At 50.2% G+C, this 18,354-nt stretch overlaps 1 protein-coding gene across 9 annotated transcripts in view; it reads left to right on the forward strand.

Moving 5' to 3' along the window:
- Positions 1-18,104, forward strand: part of ncoa1 (nuclear receptor coactivator 1) — a 120,844-nt gene extending 102,740 nt beyond the window's left edge. For all 9 annotated transcript variants that reach the window (XM_080200899.1, XM_080200894.1, XM_080200893.1 and 6 more), the window contains 9 exons: positions 7,496-7,667; positions 7,946-8,054; positions 12,538-12,706; positions 13,770-14,069; positions 14,758-14,853; positions 15,174-15,534; positions 15,759-15,933; positions 16,041-16,218; positions 16,313-18,104. In XM_080200899.1, coding sequence (XP_080057025.1) covers positions 7,496-7,667; positions 7,946-8,054; positions 12,538-12,706; positions 13,770-14,069; positions 14,758-14,853; positions 15,174-15,534; positions 15,759-15,933; positions 16,041-16,218; positions 16,313-16,480 — 1,728 coding nt within the window. In that variant the 3' untranslated portion in view covers positions 16,481-18,104. The remainder of the gene's footprint in view (positions 1-7,495; positions 7,668-7,945; positions 8,055-12,537; positions 12,707-13,769; positions 14,070-14,757; positions 14,854-15,173; positions 15,535-15,758; positions 15,934-16,040; positions 16,219-16,312) is intronic.
- The last annotated feature ends 250 nt before the right edge of the window (positions 18,105-18,354 follow it).

Below are 18,354 nucleotides of genomic sequence, written 5' to 3' on the forward strand. Positions count from 1 at the left end.
AGATTTTTTTGGCCTTTGAATCAGCTCCACTTTTCAATAAAATCATGGCTGAGCTGATTGTTGTCCACTTTCTGTCTGACCCACGTAACTCACAACTCCCATGTCTCTCAAAACCCTTCCAACTCTATGAAATTAATTCAGTGACACAGTCCCTGCTGCTTTCTGGGGAAGAGAATGCCACGCATCAATTTCTCCATCAGCTACAGTCTCCCTCACTAGTGGAAATATCCTCTGTGTATCGACCTATCAGATTCCCTCAGGACCTTGGACATTTCCATAAATTCGCGAATGGTTACAGCACAGAAGGAGGTCATTTGGCCCATCATGTTGGCACTGGCTCTCCAAATGAGCATCATGACTTAGTGCCATCCTCTTGTCTTTTCCCCATAGCCCTGAACATTGTTTCTATGCGATAATCCTCTAATATCCTCCTAATGCCTCAATTAAACCTGCCTCCAGCACATTCCAGGCAGGACCAAAAACCATCTCTCACCCTTCTAAACCTGGTTGGGTAAAGACCCAACCTTTTCAACCTTTCTTCATAAGATAAGCCACTCATCCCAAGAATGAGTCAAGTGATTCTTTCTCTGTTACAGTATTGGTACTGTTTGGAAAAAAAATATTGATTTTGCTTTCAATTTCCACCCCCTCACCATTTTTAAAATTCTTTTACGGGATTTGGGCACCGCTGCTTGGCCGGAATTTATTACCTTTCCCTAATTGTCCTTCAGAAAGTGGTGGTGAGCTGCCTTCTTAACATTCGTTAACATACACTTTATTTATTTGTGTCACAAGTAGGCTTACATTAACACTGCAATGAAGTTACTGTGAAAATCCCATAGTCGTCACATTCCACACCTGTTTGGGTACATTGAGGGCCCAATTTTACCCCCATTGCGTTGTGCCCGTTCTTGGATGTGAGAACGTGGTAAAGTCGGGTGAGAGGCCATTAACACGATCCATGCCCGCGTCCGCGCAGATTGTTACTTTACCGAAACCCAGGGATGGCGGCGATTCAATTCACCCCCCAAACAGGCGCAATGGCAATTTAAATGAATTTGCATGCATTTAAATTGAATTAATGAACCGCCTTTATCAGCATTTCCCCCTTTACCACCGCGTTTACCGATCCAGAACCGCACCATTATCAACCTGCTGAATAAAAGTCTGAATCGGGTGATCCAGCTGCTGAAGAGGCGCGTTCGGTGGTGGGTGGGGTGGGGCGGTCAGATCATTCTCTGGTTGGGGGGGAGGGGAGTGAGGCCAGATCGTTGTCGGTGGGGGGTGGGGGGGGCAGGAGGGAGGAGAAGGTGGGTCAGATGCATCTCTGGTGGGGGGGCTGAGGGGTCTGCTGCCTCTGCAGGTGATCGATGAGGGGAGAGGGGGCAGGGGTGTGATCGGTCTGGGTAGTTGGGGGGGTGGATAAGGGGGACAGTGATGTGTGTGGGTAGTGGGGGGGTTGGATAAGGGGCACAGTGATGTGTGTGGGTAATGGGGGTGGGTGGATAAGGGGGACAGTGATGTGTGTGGGTAGTGGGGGGGTTGGATAAGGGGGCAGTGATGTGTGTGGGTAATGGGGGTGGGTGGATAAGGGGGACAGTGATGTGTGTGGGTAGTGGGTGGGTTGGATAAGGGGGGCAGTGATGTGTGTGGGTAATGGGGGTGGGTGGATAAGGGGGACAGTGATGTGTGTGGGTAGTGGGGGGGTGGATAAGGGGGACAGTGATGTGTGTGGGTAGTGGGGGGGGTGGATAAGGGGGACAGTGATGTGTGTGGGTAGTGGGGGGGGTGGATAAGGGGGACAGTGATGTGTGTGGGTAGTGGGGGGGTGGATAAGGGGGACAGTGATGTGTGTGGGTAGTGGGGGGGGTGGATAAGGGGGACAGTGATGTGTGTGGGTAATGGGGGTGGGTGGATAAGGGGGACAGTGATGTGTGTGGGTAATGGGGGTGGGTGGATAAGGGGGGCAGTGATGTGTGTGGGTAGTGGGTGGGTTGGATAAGGGGGGCAGTGATGTGTGTGGGTAATGGGGGTGGGTGGATAAGGGGGACAGTGATGTGTGTGGGTAGTGGGGGGGTTGGATAAGGGGGACAGTGATGTGTGTGGGTAATGGGGGTGGGTGGATAAGGGGGACAGTGATGTGTGTGGGTAATGGGGGTGGGTGGATAAGGGGGACAGTGATGTGTGTGGGTAGTGGGGGGGTGGATAAGGGGGGCAGTGATGTGTGTGGGTAGTGGGGGGGTGGATAAGGGGGACAGTGATGTGTGTGGGTAATGGGGGTGGGTGGATAAGGGGGACAGTGATGTGTGTGGGTAGTGGGGGGGTGGATAAGGGGGACAGTGATGTGTGTGGGTAGTGGGGGGGTGGATAAGGGGGACAGTGATGTGTGTGGGTAATGGGGGTGGGTGGATAAGGGGGACAGTGATGTGTGTGGGTAGTGAGGGGGGTGGATAAGGGGGACAGTGATGTGTGTGGGTAGTGGGGGTGGGTGGATAAGGGGGACAGTGATGTGTGTGGGTAGTGGGGGGGTGGATAAGGGGGACAGCGATGTGTGTGGGTAGTGGGGGGGTGGATAAGGGGGACAGTGATGTGTGTGGGTAGTGGGGGGGTTGGATAAGGGGGGCAGTGATGTGTGTGGGTAGTGGGGGGGGGTGGATAAGGGGGGCAGTGATGTGTGTGGGTAGTGGGGGGGTTGGATAAGGGGGACAGTGATGTGTGTGAGTAATGGGGGGGTTGGATAAGGGGGGCAGTGATGTGTGTGGGTAGTGGGGGGGTGGGTGGATAAGGGAGACAGTGATGTGTGTGAGTAATGGGGGGGTGGGTGGGTGGATAAGGGGGACAGTGATGTGTGTGGGTAATAGAACATAGAACATTACAGCGCAGAACAGGCCCTTCGGCCCACGATGTTGCGCCGACCAGTTAAAAAACAATGACCCTCTAACCTAAACCAAACCCTTTCCATCCATAAACCTATCCACGGATCTCTTAAACGCCCCCAAACTAGGCGCATTTACAACCGCAGCAGGCAGGGCATTCCAATCCCTCACCACCCTCTGGGTAAAGAACCTACCCCTGACATCCGTCCTATAACTACCACACCTTAATTTAAAGCTATGCCCCCTCGTGCTAGCTTTCTCCATCCAAGGAAAAAGGCTATCACTGTCACTCCTAGAAATGGGTCTTGGTAACTGCCAGGAAGAGGGGAAAGAAGCAATTGGGGGGACAATCCCCTGGGGCTGTTCCCCTCCAAAATAAGTTTTCTGTCCTGGAGGCTACAGTTGAGGAGGAATCAACTGGAGATAGCCAAAGGGAGCAGGTCTCTGGGGATGAGCCTGCTGTGAAGGCTCAGGTGGTTAGGGGATGTAAAAGATTGAGCCTAGTGATTGGGGACTCCACAGTTAGGGGGACGGATAGGAGAGTCAGAGGTAATGGTAGGGACTCAGGGCTGGTGTGTTGCCTCCCAGGGGCTGGGGTCCGGGATGTTTCAGAGAGGGTGTTCAGGACTCTTAAGGGTGAGGGGGATCAACCCCAAGTCGTAGTTCATGTGGGGACACACGACATAGGGAGGTTAAGGGAAGGGGATATTAAGCAGAAATTTATGGAGTTGGGGTGGAAACTTAAGGCCAAGTCGGACAGGGTGGTTATCTCGGGACTCTTGCCTGTGCCACGGGATAGTGTAGAGCGGAACAGGGAGAGGGAAAGTTTGAACTCATGGCTGAGGGGATGGTGCAGGAGGGAGGGGTTCAGGTTCTTGAGCAATTGGGGCTCATTCTGGGGAAGGTGCGACCTCTATAGGAGTGATGGTCTACACCTGAATCAGAGGGGAACCAATATCTTGGGGGGAAAATTTGCTAAGGCTATGCAGGGAGGTTTAAACTGATTCAGACGGGGGGTGGGATACTGAGTAGAGGGGGTGAAAGTGAGGGGGGCATAGATGGGGACTGCAATGCACGGCATTGTGGGGGTGAAGCAGAGCAGGGTTTGAAATGTGTATACTTTAATGCGAGGTGTATTCGCAATAAAGTGGATGAACTTGCAGCGTGGATCAGTACCTGGGACTTTGATGTTGTGGCCATTTCAGAGACATGGATAGAGCAGGGTCAGGAATGGTTGTTGCAGGTTCCGGGGTTCAAATGCTTCAGTCGGAGTAGAGAAGGAGGTAGAAGGGGGGGAGGGGTAGCATTATTAGTCAAGGATTGTATCACGGTGTCAGAGAGGAAGTTTGATGAGGACTTGTCGGTTGAGGTAGTATGGGCTGAGGTTAGAAATAGGAGAGGAGAGGTCACACTGTTGGGAGTCTTTTATAGACCTCCTAAAAGTTCTAGAGAGGTTGAGGAAAGGATTGCGGAGACGATCCTGGATAGGAGTGAAAGTAATAGGGTAATTGTTATGGGGGACTTTAACTTTACTAATATTGATTGGAATAGCTATAGCTCTAGCTCATTAGAGGGGTCAGTTTTTGTGCAAAGCGTGCAGGAAGGTTTCTTGACTCAGTATGTAGATAGGCCAACTAGAGGTGAGGCTATATTGGATTTGGTGCTGGGAAATGAGCCAGACCAGGTGCTAGACTTGGAAGTTGGTGTGCATTTTGGTGATAGTGACCACAATTCGGTTACGTTCACCTTAGTGATGGAAAGGGATAGGCATGAACCTCGGGTCAGTAGTTTTAGCTGGGGGAAGGGTAATTATGAGGCTATTAGGAGAGAATTAGGAAGCATAGGTTGGACTAGGAGATTACAGGGACTGGGAACGTCCGAAATGTGGAGTTTTTTCAAGGAGCAGCTACTGCGAGTCCTTGATAGGTATGTCCCTGTCAGGCAAGGAGGAATTGGTAGAGCTAGGGAACCGAGGTGCACTAAAAAAGTTGATTCGTTGGTTAAAAAGAAAAAGGAGGCTTATGTTCAGATGAGACTTGAGGGCTCAGGTAGTGCACTAGAAAGCTTTAGATTGGCTAGGAGGGAGTTGAAGAGTGAGTTAAGAAGGGCTAAAAGAGGACATGAGAAGACTTTGGCTGATAGGATTAAGGAGAATCCTAAGGCGTTCTATAGGTATGTCAAGAACAGAAGGTTGGTTAGGGCAAGATTAGGGTCAGTTACAGACAGCAGAGGGAAGTTGTGTGTGGAACCGGAAGAGATTGGAGAGGCATTGAACCAATATTTCTCTTCGGTGTTCACGCAGGGGGACATGAATATAGCTGAGGAGGACACTGGGTTGCAGGGGTGTAAAATAGACAGTATTGCAGTTGATAAGGGGGATGTGCTGGATATTCTTGAGGGTTTGAAAATAGATAAGTCCCCTGGTCCGGATGGGATTTACCCTAGGATTCTCTGGGAGGCAAGAGAGGTGATTGCAGAGCCTCTGGCTCTGATCTTCAGGTCGTCGTTGGTCTCTGGTATAGTACCGGAAGATTGGAGGATAGCGAATGTTGTCCCATTGTTTAAGAAGGGGAACAGAGACTTCCCCGGGAATTATAGACCGGTGAGTCTTACTTCTGTTGTGGGCAAGGTTTTAGAAAAAATTATTAGGGATAGGATTTATAGTTATTTGGAGAGTAATGAATTGATTGGAAATAGTCAGCATGGTTTTGTAGCGGGTAGGTCATGCCTTACTAACCTTATTGAGTTTTTTGAGAAAGTGACCGAAGAGGTGGATGGGGGTAAGGCAGTTGACGTGGTATATATGGATTTTAGTAAGGTGTTTGATAAGGTTCACCATGGTAGGCTTCTGCAGAAGATGCAGATGTGTGGGATTGAGGGTAATCTAGGAAATTGGATCAGGAATTGGCTAGCAGATAGGAGTCATGATGTGGGTATGCCAGCGTTGGACTGGCGTAAACACAGTAAAAAGTCTGACAACACCAGGTTTTAGTCCAACCTACTTATTTGATAATATACTCACAAGCTTTCGAGGGGACTGCCTTGATTTCACCTGACGAAGAGGCAGTCCCCTCGAAAGCTTGTGAGTATATTATCAAATAAATAGGTTGGACTAAAACCTGGTGTTGTCAGACTTTTTACTAGCAGATAGGAGACAGAGGGTGGTGGTTGATGGTAAATATTCGTCATGGAGTTCGGTTACGAGTGGTGTGCCTCAGGGATCTGTTTTGGGGCCACTGCTGTTTGTAATTTTTATTAATGATCTGGATGAGGGTATAGTTGGGTGGATTAGTAAATTTGCTGATGACACCAAAGTCGGAGGTGTGGTAGATTGTGAGGAAGGGTGTCATAGTTTGCAGGAAGACTTGGACAGGGTGCAGAGCTGGGCCGAGAGGTGGCGGATGGAGTTTAATGCGGAGAAGTGTGAGGTAATTCACTTTGGTAGGAACAAAAGATGTGTCGAGTATAGGGCTAACGGGAGGACTTTGAATAGTGTGGATGAACAGAGGGATCTAGGTGTATGTGTACATAGATCCCTGAAAGTTGGGAATCAAGTAGATAAGGTTGTTAAGAAGGCATACGGTGTCTTGGCGTTTATTGGTAGGGGGATTGAATTTAGGAGTCGCAGTGTCATGTTGCAACTGTACAAAACTCTGGTGCGTCCGCACTTGGAGTACTGTGTGCAGTTCTGGTCCCCACATTATAGGAAGGATGTGGAGGCTTTGGAGAGGGTGCAGAGGAGGTTTACCATGATGTTGCCTGGTATGGAGGGGAGGTCCTATGAGGAGAGGCTGAGGGATTTGGGGTTGTTTTCGCTGGAAAGAAGGTGGCTAAGAGGGGATCTTATTGAAACATATAAAATGATTAGAGGTTTAGATAGGGTGGATAGTAATAGCCTTTTTCCTCTGATGGAGAAATCTAGCACGAGGGGGCATGGCTTTAAATTAAGGGGTGGTAGTTATAGGACGGATGTCAGGGGTAGGTTCTTTACCCAGAGGGTGGTGAGGGATTGGAATGCCCTGCCTGCTGCAGTTGTAAATGCGCCTAGTTTGGGGGCGTTTAAGAGATCCGTGGATAGGTTAATGGACGAAAAGGGGTTGGTTTAGGTTAGTGGGTCATTGTTTTTTAACTGGTCGGCGCAACATCGTGGGCTGAAGGGCCTGTCCTGCGCTGCAGTGTTCTATGTTCTATGTTCTTCTTGACCTGATCTGTGCTGATATAATGCTCCACACAAACTTCCTCCCACTCTAAACCTAAATACAAAAATTTGTATTCCTTTCTCCCATGTGTTTATCTTAAAGGGTTTTCTCCGGGTGCTCCGGTTTCCTCCCACACCCCAAAGATGTGCTATTAGGCTGATTGGAGGTAATAAATTGTCCCTAAATTAGTTTCCCTCAATGTGGAATGCCATGGGTATAGATAAGGGTCATGGATGGAGGGGGGACTGGTAATGTTAAAATGGCGGCATGGGCTCGTTGGGCCGAAGGGCCTGTTTCCCGGGCTGTTTTTGTTCTTTGTTCTTTTAAAGAGTCAAGAAGTTTCAGGGAATTTCTCAGTCACTAGATGTGCTGTTTTTGGAAGTGGGGATGTGCACGTTGAAAGTTGTGATGTCTTTTCAGTTCACAGAGCTTGATCACATGTTACCCACCTTGGAGGAAGCTGCTCAGTTGCCCAACAGTTGCCAGTCAGACGTGGCCAATAACAGCCTGGTATCCAGAGGTGAGAGGAAGGAGCAGCTGTGTGACCCACTGCACTCCAACAGCGTGACCAGGACACTTCAGCGCCTTAAGAGTAGGTTATATTTGACCATTGAGTATTTGTCACCTTAACTGCACTACCCCTCTCCCAGTCACTCAAACATCTCCCCACCCCCACAAACAAACCTCCTGCCCCTCCTCCCTTGTCTTTCCGACCCCTTTGTTGCTGTGAGGAGGAGCTTGGGGAGCTGGGGATGAATTGGAGTGGGTTTAATATCCTGTCTGAGTTATGGTTGTCTTTATCTAAAGCTAATGTATTGTCCATGTTTGATTGTTCCTTTTGTTTCTTGGTGTTTGTCTCCTTGTTGGAAGGTTTGCCAGAACTGGACTCAGGGCTCAGGGGACAGCAACTTTCCATGTCCAGGACGGAAGAGCAGCAAACCTGGAGCAACAGCAGCAAGACAGACAGAAATGAGGATGGGTGAGCAAAAATACTCAACCTTTGAGTCAATTCAGGGTAGCACCAAAAGTACAAGTTCTAGCAGAGCAACAGTGTGTGTGTGTGTGCGTGCACATTGAGCAACTGTGTGTGCGCGTGCATAGCAATTGTATGCGCGTGCATGCAGAGCAACTGTGTATGTGTTCGCATGCGTGCAGAGCAACTGTGTGTGCGTGCATGCAGAGCAACTGTGTGTGTGTGCGTGAGTGTGCATGCAGAGCAACAGTGTGTGTGTGAGTGTGTGTGCGTGCGCGTGTGCATGTAGAGCAACTGTGTGCGCGTGCATAGCAATTGTATGCGCGTGCATGCAGAGCAACTGTGTATGTGTTCGCATGCGTGCAGAGCAACTCTGTGTGTGCGTGCATGCAGAGCAACTGTGTGTCTGTGTGTGTGTGTGCATGCAGAGCAACAGTGTGTGTGTGAGTGTGTGTGCGTGCGCGTGTGCATGTAGAGCAACTGTGTGCGCGTGCATAGCAATTGTATGCGCGTACCTGCAGAGCAACTATGTGTATGTGTTCGTGTGTGTGCAGAGCAACTGTGTGTCTGTGTGTGTGCATGCAGAACAACTGTGTGTCTGTGTGTGTGTGTGTGCGCATGCAGAGCAACTGTGTGTGTGTGTGTGCATGCATGTGAAGTAACTGTGTGTGTGCATGCGTGCAGAGCAACTGTGTGCATGCGGGCAGAGCAACTGTGTGCATGCGTGTGTGTGCATGCATGTGGAGCAACCGTGTGCGCACGTGCGTGCCGAGCAACCGTGTGTGCGTGTGACTGCAGAGCAACTGTGTGCGTGCGTGCAGAGCAACTGTGTGCGTGCGTGCAGAGCAACTGTGTGTGTGCGTGCAGAGTAACTGTGTGTGTGTGTGCAGAGCAATTGTGTGTGTGCGTGCAGAGCAACTGTGTGTGTGCGTGCAGAGCAATTGTGTGTGTGCGTGCAGAGTAACTGTGTGTGTGTGCAGAGCAATTGTGTGTGTGCGTGCAGAGCAACTGTGTGTGTGCGTGCAGAGCAATTGTGTGTGTGCGTGCAGAGTAACTGTGTGTGTGTGCAGAGCAATTGTGTGTGTGCGTGCAGAGCAACTGTGTGTGTGCGTGCAGAGCAATTGTGTGTGTGCGTGCAGAGTAACTGTGTGTGTGCGTGCAGAGTAACTGTGTGTGTGCGTGCAGAGCAATTGTGTGTGTGCGTGCAGAGTAACTGTGTGTGTGCGTGCAGAGCAACTGTGTGTGTGTGTGCAGAGTAACTGTGTGTGTGTGTGCAGAGTAACTGTGTGTGTGTGTGCAGAGTAACTGTGTGTGTGTGTCTGCGTGTGCGTGCAGAGCAACCGTGTGTGTGTGTGCAGAGTAACTGTGTGTGTGTGTGCAGAGCAACTGTGTGTGTGTGTGCAGAGCAACTGTGTGTGTGTGTGCAGAGCAACTGTGTGTGTGCGTGCAGAGTAACTGTGTGTGTGCGTGCAGAGTAACTGTGCGTGCGCGTGCAGAGCAACTGTGTGTGTGCGTGCAGAGCAACTGTGTGTGTGCGTGCAGAGTAACCGTGCGCGTGCGTGCAGAGTAACTGTGTGTGTGCGTGCAGAGCAACTGTGTGTGTGCGTGCAGAGCAACTGTGTGTGTGTGTGCAGAGTAACTGTGTGTGTGTGTGCAGAGTAACTGTGTGTGTGTGTGCAGAGTAACTGTGTGTGTGTGTCTGCGTGTGCGTGCAGAGCAACCGTGTGTGTGTGTGCAGAGTAACTGTGTGTGTGTGTGCAGAGCAACTGTGTGTGTGTGTGCAGAGCAACTGTGTGTGTGCGTGCAGAGCAACTGTGTGTGTGTGTGCGCAGAGTAACTGTGTGTGTGTGTGCAGAGTAACTGTGTGTGTGTGTGCGCAGAGTAACTGTGTGTGTGTGTGCAGAGTAACTGTGTGTGTGTGTGCAGAGCAACCGTGTGCGCGCGTGCGTGCAGAGCAACTGTGTGTGTGCGTGCAGAGTAACTGTGCGTGCGCGTGCAGAGCAACTGTGTGTGTGCGTGCAGAGCAACTGTGTGTGTGCGTGCAGAGTAACCGTGCGTGTGCGTGCAGAGTAACTGTGTGTGTGCGTGCAGAGTAACTGTGTGTGTGCGTGCAGAGTAACTGTGTGTGTGTGCGTGCAGAGTAACTGTGTGTGTGTGCGTGCAGAGTAACTGTGTGTGTGCGTGCAGAGCAACTGTGTGTGTGTGCGTGCAGAGTAACTGTGTGTGTGCGTGCAGAGCAACTGTGTGTGTGTGCGTGCAGAGTAACTGTGTGTGTGCGTGCAGAGCAACCGTGTGCGTGTGTGCGTGCAGAGCAACTGCGTGTGTGCGTGCAGAGCAACCGTGCGCGTGCGTGCAGAGCAACCGTGCGCGTGCGTGCAGAGCAACCGTGCGTGTGCGTGCAGAGCAACCGTGCGTGTGCGTGCAGAGCAACCGTGCGCGTGCGTGCAGAGCAACCGTGCGCGTGCGTGCAGAGTAACCGTGCGTGTGCGTGCAGAGTAACCGTGCGTGTGCGTGCAGAGTAACCGTGCGTGTGCGTGCAGAGTAACCGTGCGTGTGCGTGCAGAGTAACCGTGCGTGTGCGTGCAGAGTAACTGTGCGTGTGCGTGCAGAGTAACTGTGTGTGTGCGTGCAGAGTAACTGTGTGTGTGCGTGCAGAGTAACTGTGTGTGTGCGTGCAGAGCAACCGTGTGCGCGCGTGCGTGCAGAGCAACTGTGTGTGTGTGTGTGTGTGCAGAGTAACTGTGCGCGTGCGCACAGAATAACTCTGTGTGTGTGCGCGTGCGCGCAGAGTAACTGTGTGTGTGTGTGCAGAGTAACTGTGTGTGTGTGTGCAGAGTAACTGTGTGTGTGTGTGCAGAGTAACTGTGTGTGTGTGCGTGCAGAGTAACTGTGTGTGTGCGTGCAGAGCAACTGTGTGTGTGTGCGTGCAGAGTAACTGTGTGTGTGCGTGCAGAGCAACTGTGTGTGTGTGCGTGCAGAGCAACCGTGCGTGTGCGTGCAGAGCAACTGTGTGTGTGCGTGCAGAGTAACTGTGCGTGCGCGTGCAGAGCAACTGTGTGTGTGCGTGCAGAGCAACTGTGTGTGTGCGTGCAGAGTAACCGTGCGTGTGCGTGCAGAGTAACTGTGTGTGTGCGTGCAGAGCAACTGTGTGTGTGTGTGCAGAGTAACTGTGTGTGTGCGTGCAGAGTAACTGTGTGTGTGTGCGTGCAGAGTAACTGTGTGTGTGCGTGCAGAGCAACTGTGTGTGTGTGCGTGCAGAGTAACTGTGTGTGTGCGTGCAGAGCAACCGTGTGCGTGTGTGCGTGCAGAGCAACTGCGTGTGTGCGTGCAGAGCAACCGTGCGCGTGCGTGCAGAGCAACCGTGCGCGTGCGTGCAGAGCAACCGTGCGCGTGCGTGCAGAGCAACCGTGCGCGTGCGTGCAGAGCAACCGTGCGTGTGCGTGCAGAGCAACCGTGCGCGTGCGTGCAGAGTAACCGTGCGTGTGCGTGCAGAGTAACCGTGCGTGTGCGTGCAGAGCAACCGTGCGTGTGCGTGCAGAGCAACCGTGCGCGTGCGTGCAGAGCAACCGTGCGCGTGCGTGCAGAGTAACCGTGCGTGTGCGTGCAGAGTAACCGTGCGTGTGCGTGCAGAGTAACCGTGCGTGTGCGTGCAGAGTAACCGTGCGTGTGCGTGCAGAGTAACTGTGTGTGTGCGTGCAGAGTAACTGTGTGTGTGCGTGCAGAGTAACTGTGTGTGTGCGTGCAGAGTAACTGTGTGTGTGCGTGCAGAGTAACTGTGTGTGTGCGTGCAGAGTAACTGTGTGTGTGCGTGCAGAGCAACTGTGTGTGTGTGTGTGTGTGTGTGCAGAGTAACTGTGCGCGTGCGCACAGAATAACTCTGTGTGTGTGCGCGTGCGCGCAGAGTAACTGTGTGTGTGTGTGCAGAGTAACTGTGTGTGTGTGTGTGCAGAGTAACTGTGTGTGTGTGTGCAGAGTAACTGTGTGTGTGTGTGCAGAGTAACTGTGCGCGTGCGCACAGAATAACTCTGTGTGTGTGCGCGTGCGCGCAGAGTAACTGTGTGTGTGTGTGCAGAGTAACTGTGTGTGTGTGTCTGCGTGTGCGTGCAGAGCAACTGGGCTGCAGTGAGAAATCTGGGGGACTGACGGAGGTTTGCTGTGCCATAGTTTTGGCCAAAATGAATTTCCTTAGAAGGAAATGCTTTAATTGAGAAATATCAAATCTGAGGCAGAACAGTCCTTACCTCATTTGTGTGTGTGTGTAGCATGCATATATTTATGTGTGGTACGTGCATACGTGAATGTGTGTGCGTGTGCACATTTGTTCACGGGGTGAGTGTGTGCATGCATGTGGTGAGTGTGCATGTGTGTGCGCCCTTCAGCTGTGTGGAGCAATGTGATGGGGAGTATCTGCATGCTGTGATGGAGTGATACCTTGAGGGGGTGCTGCATGTTAAAGTGAATAACACTAATAGGCCTCTTGGTCTCTCAGGGCCTGCTTCAGTTCCCAGATGGATCAGCTGTTGTGCCCTCCGACAAGCACCGAGGGACGGAATGATGAGAAGGCACTCCTCGATCAACTCGTCTCGTTTCTTAGCGCCAAAGATGAGGTGGAGCTTGTGGAAATCGACAAGGCTCTTGGAATCGACAAACTCATTCAGGCAAGTCAGTAGCAACAGTGGATAGTAGGAAATAGCACACACTACCTCTCCTCAACGTGCCAGTTCAACCTTAGTACAACAGGCTGATGTGTGGCTGGTTTTGTGTACAGTGCAAACTACAAAGGCTCACAAATCCACAGTTTAGAATACAGCACAATGGCCATCTAACAGCGTGATCAGCACGTGGCAGGGTGAGATGTGCAACCGTAACACCTACATAGTAATGTGAACATATGAGAGTTTTGCTAAATGTGGAATGGATCATTAATATATTTAATTCCTATATTATTGTATGTAACACATATATATATACTTACCCTGGGAGTGTTTGATGGGGGACAGTGTAGAGGGAGCTTTACTCTGTATCTAACCCTGTGCTGTACCTGTCCTGGGAGTGTTTGATGGGGGACAGTGTAGAGGGAGCTTTACTCTGTACCTAACCCCGTGCTGTACCTGTCCTGGGAGTGTTTGATGGGGGACAGTGTAGAGGGAGCTTTACTCTGTATCTAACCCCGTGCTGTACCTGTCCTGGGAGTGTTTGATGGGGGACAGTGTAGAGGGAGCTTTACTCTGTACCTAACCCCGTGCTGTACCTGTCCTGGGAGTGTTTGATGGGGGACAGTGTAGAGGGAGCTTTACTCTGTATCTAACCCCGTGCTGTACCTGTCCTGGGAGTGTTTGATGGGGGACAGTGTAGAGGGAGCTTTACTCTGTACCTAACCCCGTGCTGTACCTGTCCTGGGAGTGTTTGATGGGGGACAGTGTAGAGGGAGCTTTACTCTGTACCTAACCCCGTGCTGTACCTGTCCTGGGAGTGTTTGATGGGGGACAGTGTAGAGGGAGCTTTACTCTGTACCTAACCCCGTGCTGTACCTGTCCTGGGAGTGTTTGATGGGGGACAGTGTAGAGGGAGCTTTACTCTGTATCTAATTTTCTTTACCTGCCTGGGAACATTGGATGTGAAATGCCCCATTAGGCAGTAGAAAGATCGGAGACTATTCTGAGCTCTGGAATTTGTGCATCATTATTTTTCACTCCCTTTGCCTTGCTCCATCTGCTGTAGAGTGGAGAACTTGGTCAGCTTCAAAATCGAGCAATGCCTCACACATACGTGTCAGTGGAGCCAAAGTCTGCGCTATGCCAGCAGGGTTACTTGCCTGCCTCTCCTAACTGCACTGTACCCAACCTGTCCTCTGGCCCAGCCCAGCAGCAGCTCACGTTCAGCCCAGTGCCTGGTGAAATAACATCTCGAGGAGCTTACCTCAGCAGCATGATGCTACATTCAAGACACAGCTTGGTGCGATCACCCACTGTCACCAACCAGCTCCGACTCCAGCTACAGCAGAGGCTACAGGGACAACAGGTCAGTGTAATTTGCCTCATATAAACCGCTGCCACCCTGTATAGCTATCCACTGCAAAAACCTCTTCTCTGTCCCATAGAAACCCCCTGTCCTGAATGAACCATAATCCCCATTCCTGTACAAACCTCTATCTACATAAACTCCTCCCAGAAATGCACCTCTCCACTAACTAATCCAAAGTCATTAAATCAAACATCTGAATCATCACAGAGGGCTCGTCACCATTGCTGTAAAGGTGAAATAGGGGGTATCGCAGTCGCTGTAGTGTGTGAGACACAAGCAGTGGATACATGGGATGGGCAGTATGTACATGGGGTGGACAGTGTGTACATGGGATGGGCGGTGTGGGTAGTGTGTACATGGGATGGGCGGTGTGGGTAGTGTGTACATGGGATGGGCGGTGTGGGTAGTGTGTACATGGGATAGGCAGTGTGGGTAGTGTGTACATGGGATAGGCGGTGTGGGTAGTGTGTACATGGGATAGGCGGTGTGGGTAGTGTGTACATGGGATGGGTGGTGTGGGTAGTGTGTACATGGTGTGGGCAATGTTCACACAAACAGCATGGTATGTATAGTATGGGCACTGTGGGAAACTTGCGGTTGGTGTGTGATTTGTTTGAGATGTGAGTGAAGTGTGGGAACCCTGGCTGCTGCAATGATTATGCGGGTCACTCTGCTTTCTCTGTAGATGCACCAGAATCGACAAGCTGTGATGGGTCATTTGGGAGGTGCCAGTTTGATGGGGGTTGGACTGCGTGCTGGGATACATCATAACCCTGCCCAGGTATTCAATCAGCATACAGATCACATTAGGTTTCCCTGACCATGTAGCAGCACTCAGAGCGCCGGAGCTGGAAGTGCAGGTAAGAAACAGAGATATCGCACCCTCACACCCCACTCCTGTATTCTCCAGCAGACTTGGAGATCCTAGTGGATTACCTCATGCAGGTATCTGACACAGATTTCCAGATACATACAGAACACTAAAACACCATGGCGATCCTTCCAAATACATTCCAGAGCACTGATGATGGAATCCCAGATTGGGTTTGGAGGGGTTTTAGAATAGTGATGTTTCTGTAATGTTTCTCTCTCTCTCTCCAGGCCCCCCTCAATGCGAAGATGGTTGCTCAGCGACAACGTGAATACATCAGCCAGCAGCACAGACAGTGGCAGATGATGCAGCAACATGCCTTACTGATGAGACAGCACGTCTCACCCCGCCTGGTTTGCCCTCCTCCACCAATCCAGTACCCACCCAGTTTCAGCACACCAGGGAACCAGTCTTCATCAGCTAGCCCATTCACACCACCGGTGTCCAGTGCTGATCCCCAGCCGAACCCGTGCAACTCTCTCCATGGATTGGGAATGTCGAATACAGGAATGCCAAGTCATACAGGGCCACAGCCCAGGGCAGGTCTGATGCCCCAAATCCAGCAGAAGATTTCACAGTACCCAACCTCAGGTAAGAAATAGGTGCTATGAAGTGCATGACGATTGATCTGAGTTAACAGGCTGACACAATCAGGTCCCAGGAACTCAGCTCAAGTTTTCTGTTGTGATTCAGTTTTTCTATAAGGCATTTGAAGCTCCCAGGAATTGGAGCAAGGGGATATCAGTCTGAGTTCCTGCTTTGTGATGTGTTGCTTTCACACTGACAGTTTATAACCGGTACCAATTATTGTGCAGCTTTACCTCAACAGGGAGACGTACCTGTGGCTCCAAGTCTAAGCCCCAACAGCCCAACACTGTCTGCTTTTGTCCAGCCAGCCCAGAGTACTGTGATGCAACAAGCTCCAGCCACACCTGGATATGACACACCAGAAGCAAAGGTGTGGCAGAGAGACACTCTGGAAAACAATAGGTACTGCAACTTCCCATCCACTGCTTGCTTCAGTTAGCCACTGATCGATGTACCTTGCTGTGTCTGTGTTTGTGTGTGTAACTGATGCGGACTTCCTTATATTCCAGTGTGTACACACAGGCCGGACCACAGCAACCAGGCAATCTGGGGATGTATAACAACATGAGTATCACTGTGTCAATGGACAGTGGACCTGGCTCTGTCAGCAACCTCAGCCAGGTGTCTGGACAGATGCACATGGGGACCATGCAGCTGCCTTCAATCAGTTCAATGTGCCCTGAGCAGGTAAACAGTTTAGCAAAGATTCCTTTTTGTAACATCTGACCTCAACTGGTCACTCATGTCCAAGTGCTTACTGCTGTCCTACTTCTCCTGACAGGTACAACAGGTCCAAGTGTTTGCTGACGTTCAGTGTACAGTGAATGTGGTTGGTGGAGACAATTACTTGAACCAGTCAGGCTCCATGGGGTCCCAGAAAAGCCAAGCGCGTGGACAAGCTCCGCAGGGCCAACAGAAAAGCCTCCTTCAGCAACTGCTGACAGAGTGAGTGACAGTGTTGAAGAGGAAAGAACAAACTGCACATCTCACTGATTCAAACAGTAAACAGGTTCTGCAGGGAGTGACAGATGACTATTCAAAACTGGTCCACAATTCCTCTTTGCCTCTTGTTAGGGCATGGATGGTCTCAGACCTGTACAGGAGCTCTTGCCAGTCACTCAGCAAGAGGAGGTAAAGAATATAGCTGAGCAGCAACAGATGACCAGATGAAGGCGAGAGTTTGCTGTGGCACAAAGAAGGCGTGAGGTTAGAGGGTCGGAGCAGACTGTGCGTGGGACAGGTCACAACAAAAGCAGCTTCAGCATATAGCCAACATCTGACATTGCACCCAGCCATGGTTTACAAGAGACTGCTCCACGTCCCAACTTTTGCAGTAATTCTAGTCCTGGCTTTGTATAATTCAAGAATGAGAAAGAGGACATTAGAAAACAATGGAAGCAATAATTAGCGATTGGGATATTAAATATTTGTAGATAAGAGTTCTTGATCCTGCAGGTTCTGAGAACATTTCCAGCTGTGTTAAGCGCAGCATTGTATTTAAGATTCTATGGTCCAAAGTAGATTATTTCTCACTGTAAATATTTCTGGATGTTGCAGTCTTGTTCTGAATGTTTCTTTGTTGTGGAAACACTCAGTTCCATTGATGGTCCTTGGACCATCCCCTCCTTCCTGCAGACATATCTACAAGTGAACTGCAATGGGGGTCCCTGGAGGAGGATGATCATTCTATTTGTAAGCTGTGTTTAAGCAAATATGACAGCCTTTTGGGGATGGTGGGTGGAGTAAATACATTTAGAGGAAATTGTGTCCTAGGAGAGGATGGTGCCCTTAGTAAAGTGGCCCTCTAGGAGACTTGCAGGGTGGGCAACCCTGCCCATGTCCTGTTTACACATCACCCTTAGTGAATCAATAACTGGGCGGAAGATGTGGGGTAGAGGTCAGCAGCCTCATCAGGACCATCACCTTTTTTATTGAGACCCTTCCCTGCTGCTTATCCTGACTCGGAAACATATCATTGTTCCTTGAACTCACTCCTGAACAGCACTATGGGTGTTGTTCATGGACTGCAATCGTCAACATTGTGGCTCATCACCTTCTTCACAAAGTTAATTCTAGATGGGCAGTGCACACTGGCCCAGCTGCATCCCAGGACTGAAAAAATAAAGTCCAATCAGACAACATAATATTTACAGTAACCAAGTCTGGTTGACTGTGCGGGGCAGTGGTTATCGCTGTAACCTAATTTGATTGATTTTTTTCAATTGTCTTCAGTTTCCTCTCCTGAGAGATTCTTGGGTAGGATTTCTCCATTCTCTGATCAATAACTAATTAAAAGATCCTTTAATAACCTGTTCACTGTGTACAGAGAGTGGAGAAACAGGGTTGTTAGTGGGTAAAATGATTTGGGTTTTATACATAAAGGATGCAAGAAACCTGCATCGGCACAGGCAATGTCTTCAAATTATAAGAGTTTAAGATGTATTTTGATGTATTTAAAATGAATCTACAAACGTAAGCCAGAGGAGTTTAACTAACATCTGCTTCTCCTGTATTCTTACCATTTATCAAACATTTAACTACAAAGCTGTGAATAAAGTCTCCAAGTGATTCTGGCTGTGGACTATGTGTGAGTCATGCACTGAATAAAAACTTAAGTTTATTTATTAGTCACAAGTAGGCTGACATTAACTTTGCAATGAAGTTGTGAAAATGCCCCAGTCGCCACAGGTGTCGGTCCACCTTGTTGTCAATCGAGGGGCATGCACACATAGAACATTACAGCGCAGAACAGGCCCTTCGGCCCACGATGTTGCGCCGACCAGTTAAAAAAAGAATGACCCTCTAACCTAAACCAATCCCTTT

The sequence above is a fragment of the Carcharhinus amblyrhynchos genome, chromosome 12, assembly GCF_965287045.1.
Source record: "Carcharhinus amblyrhynchos chromosome 12, sCarAmb.v2.hapA, whole genome shotgun sequence".
NCBI lineage: Eukaryota > Metazoa > Chordata > Chondrichthyes > Carcharhiniformes > Carcharhinidae > Carcharhinus > Carcharhinus amblyrhynchos.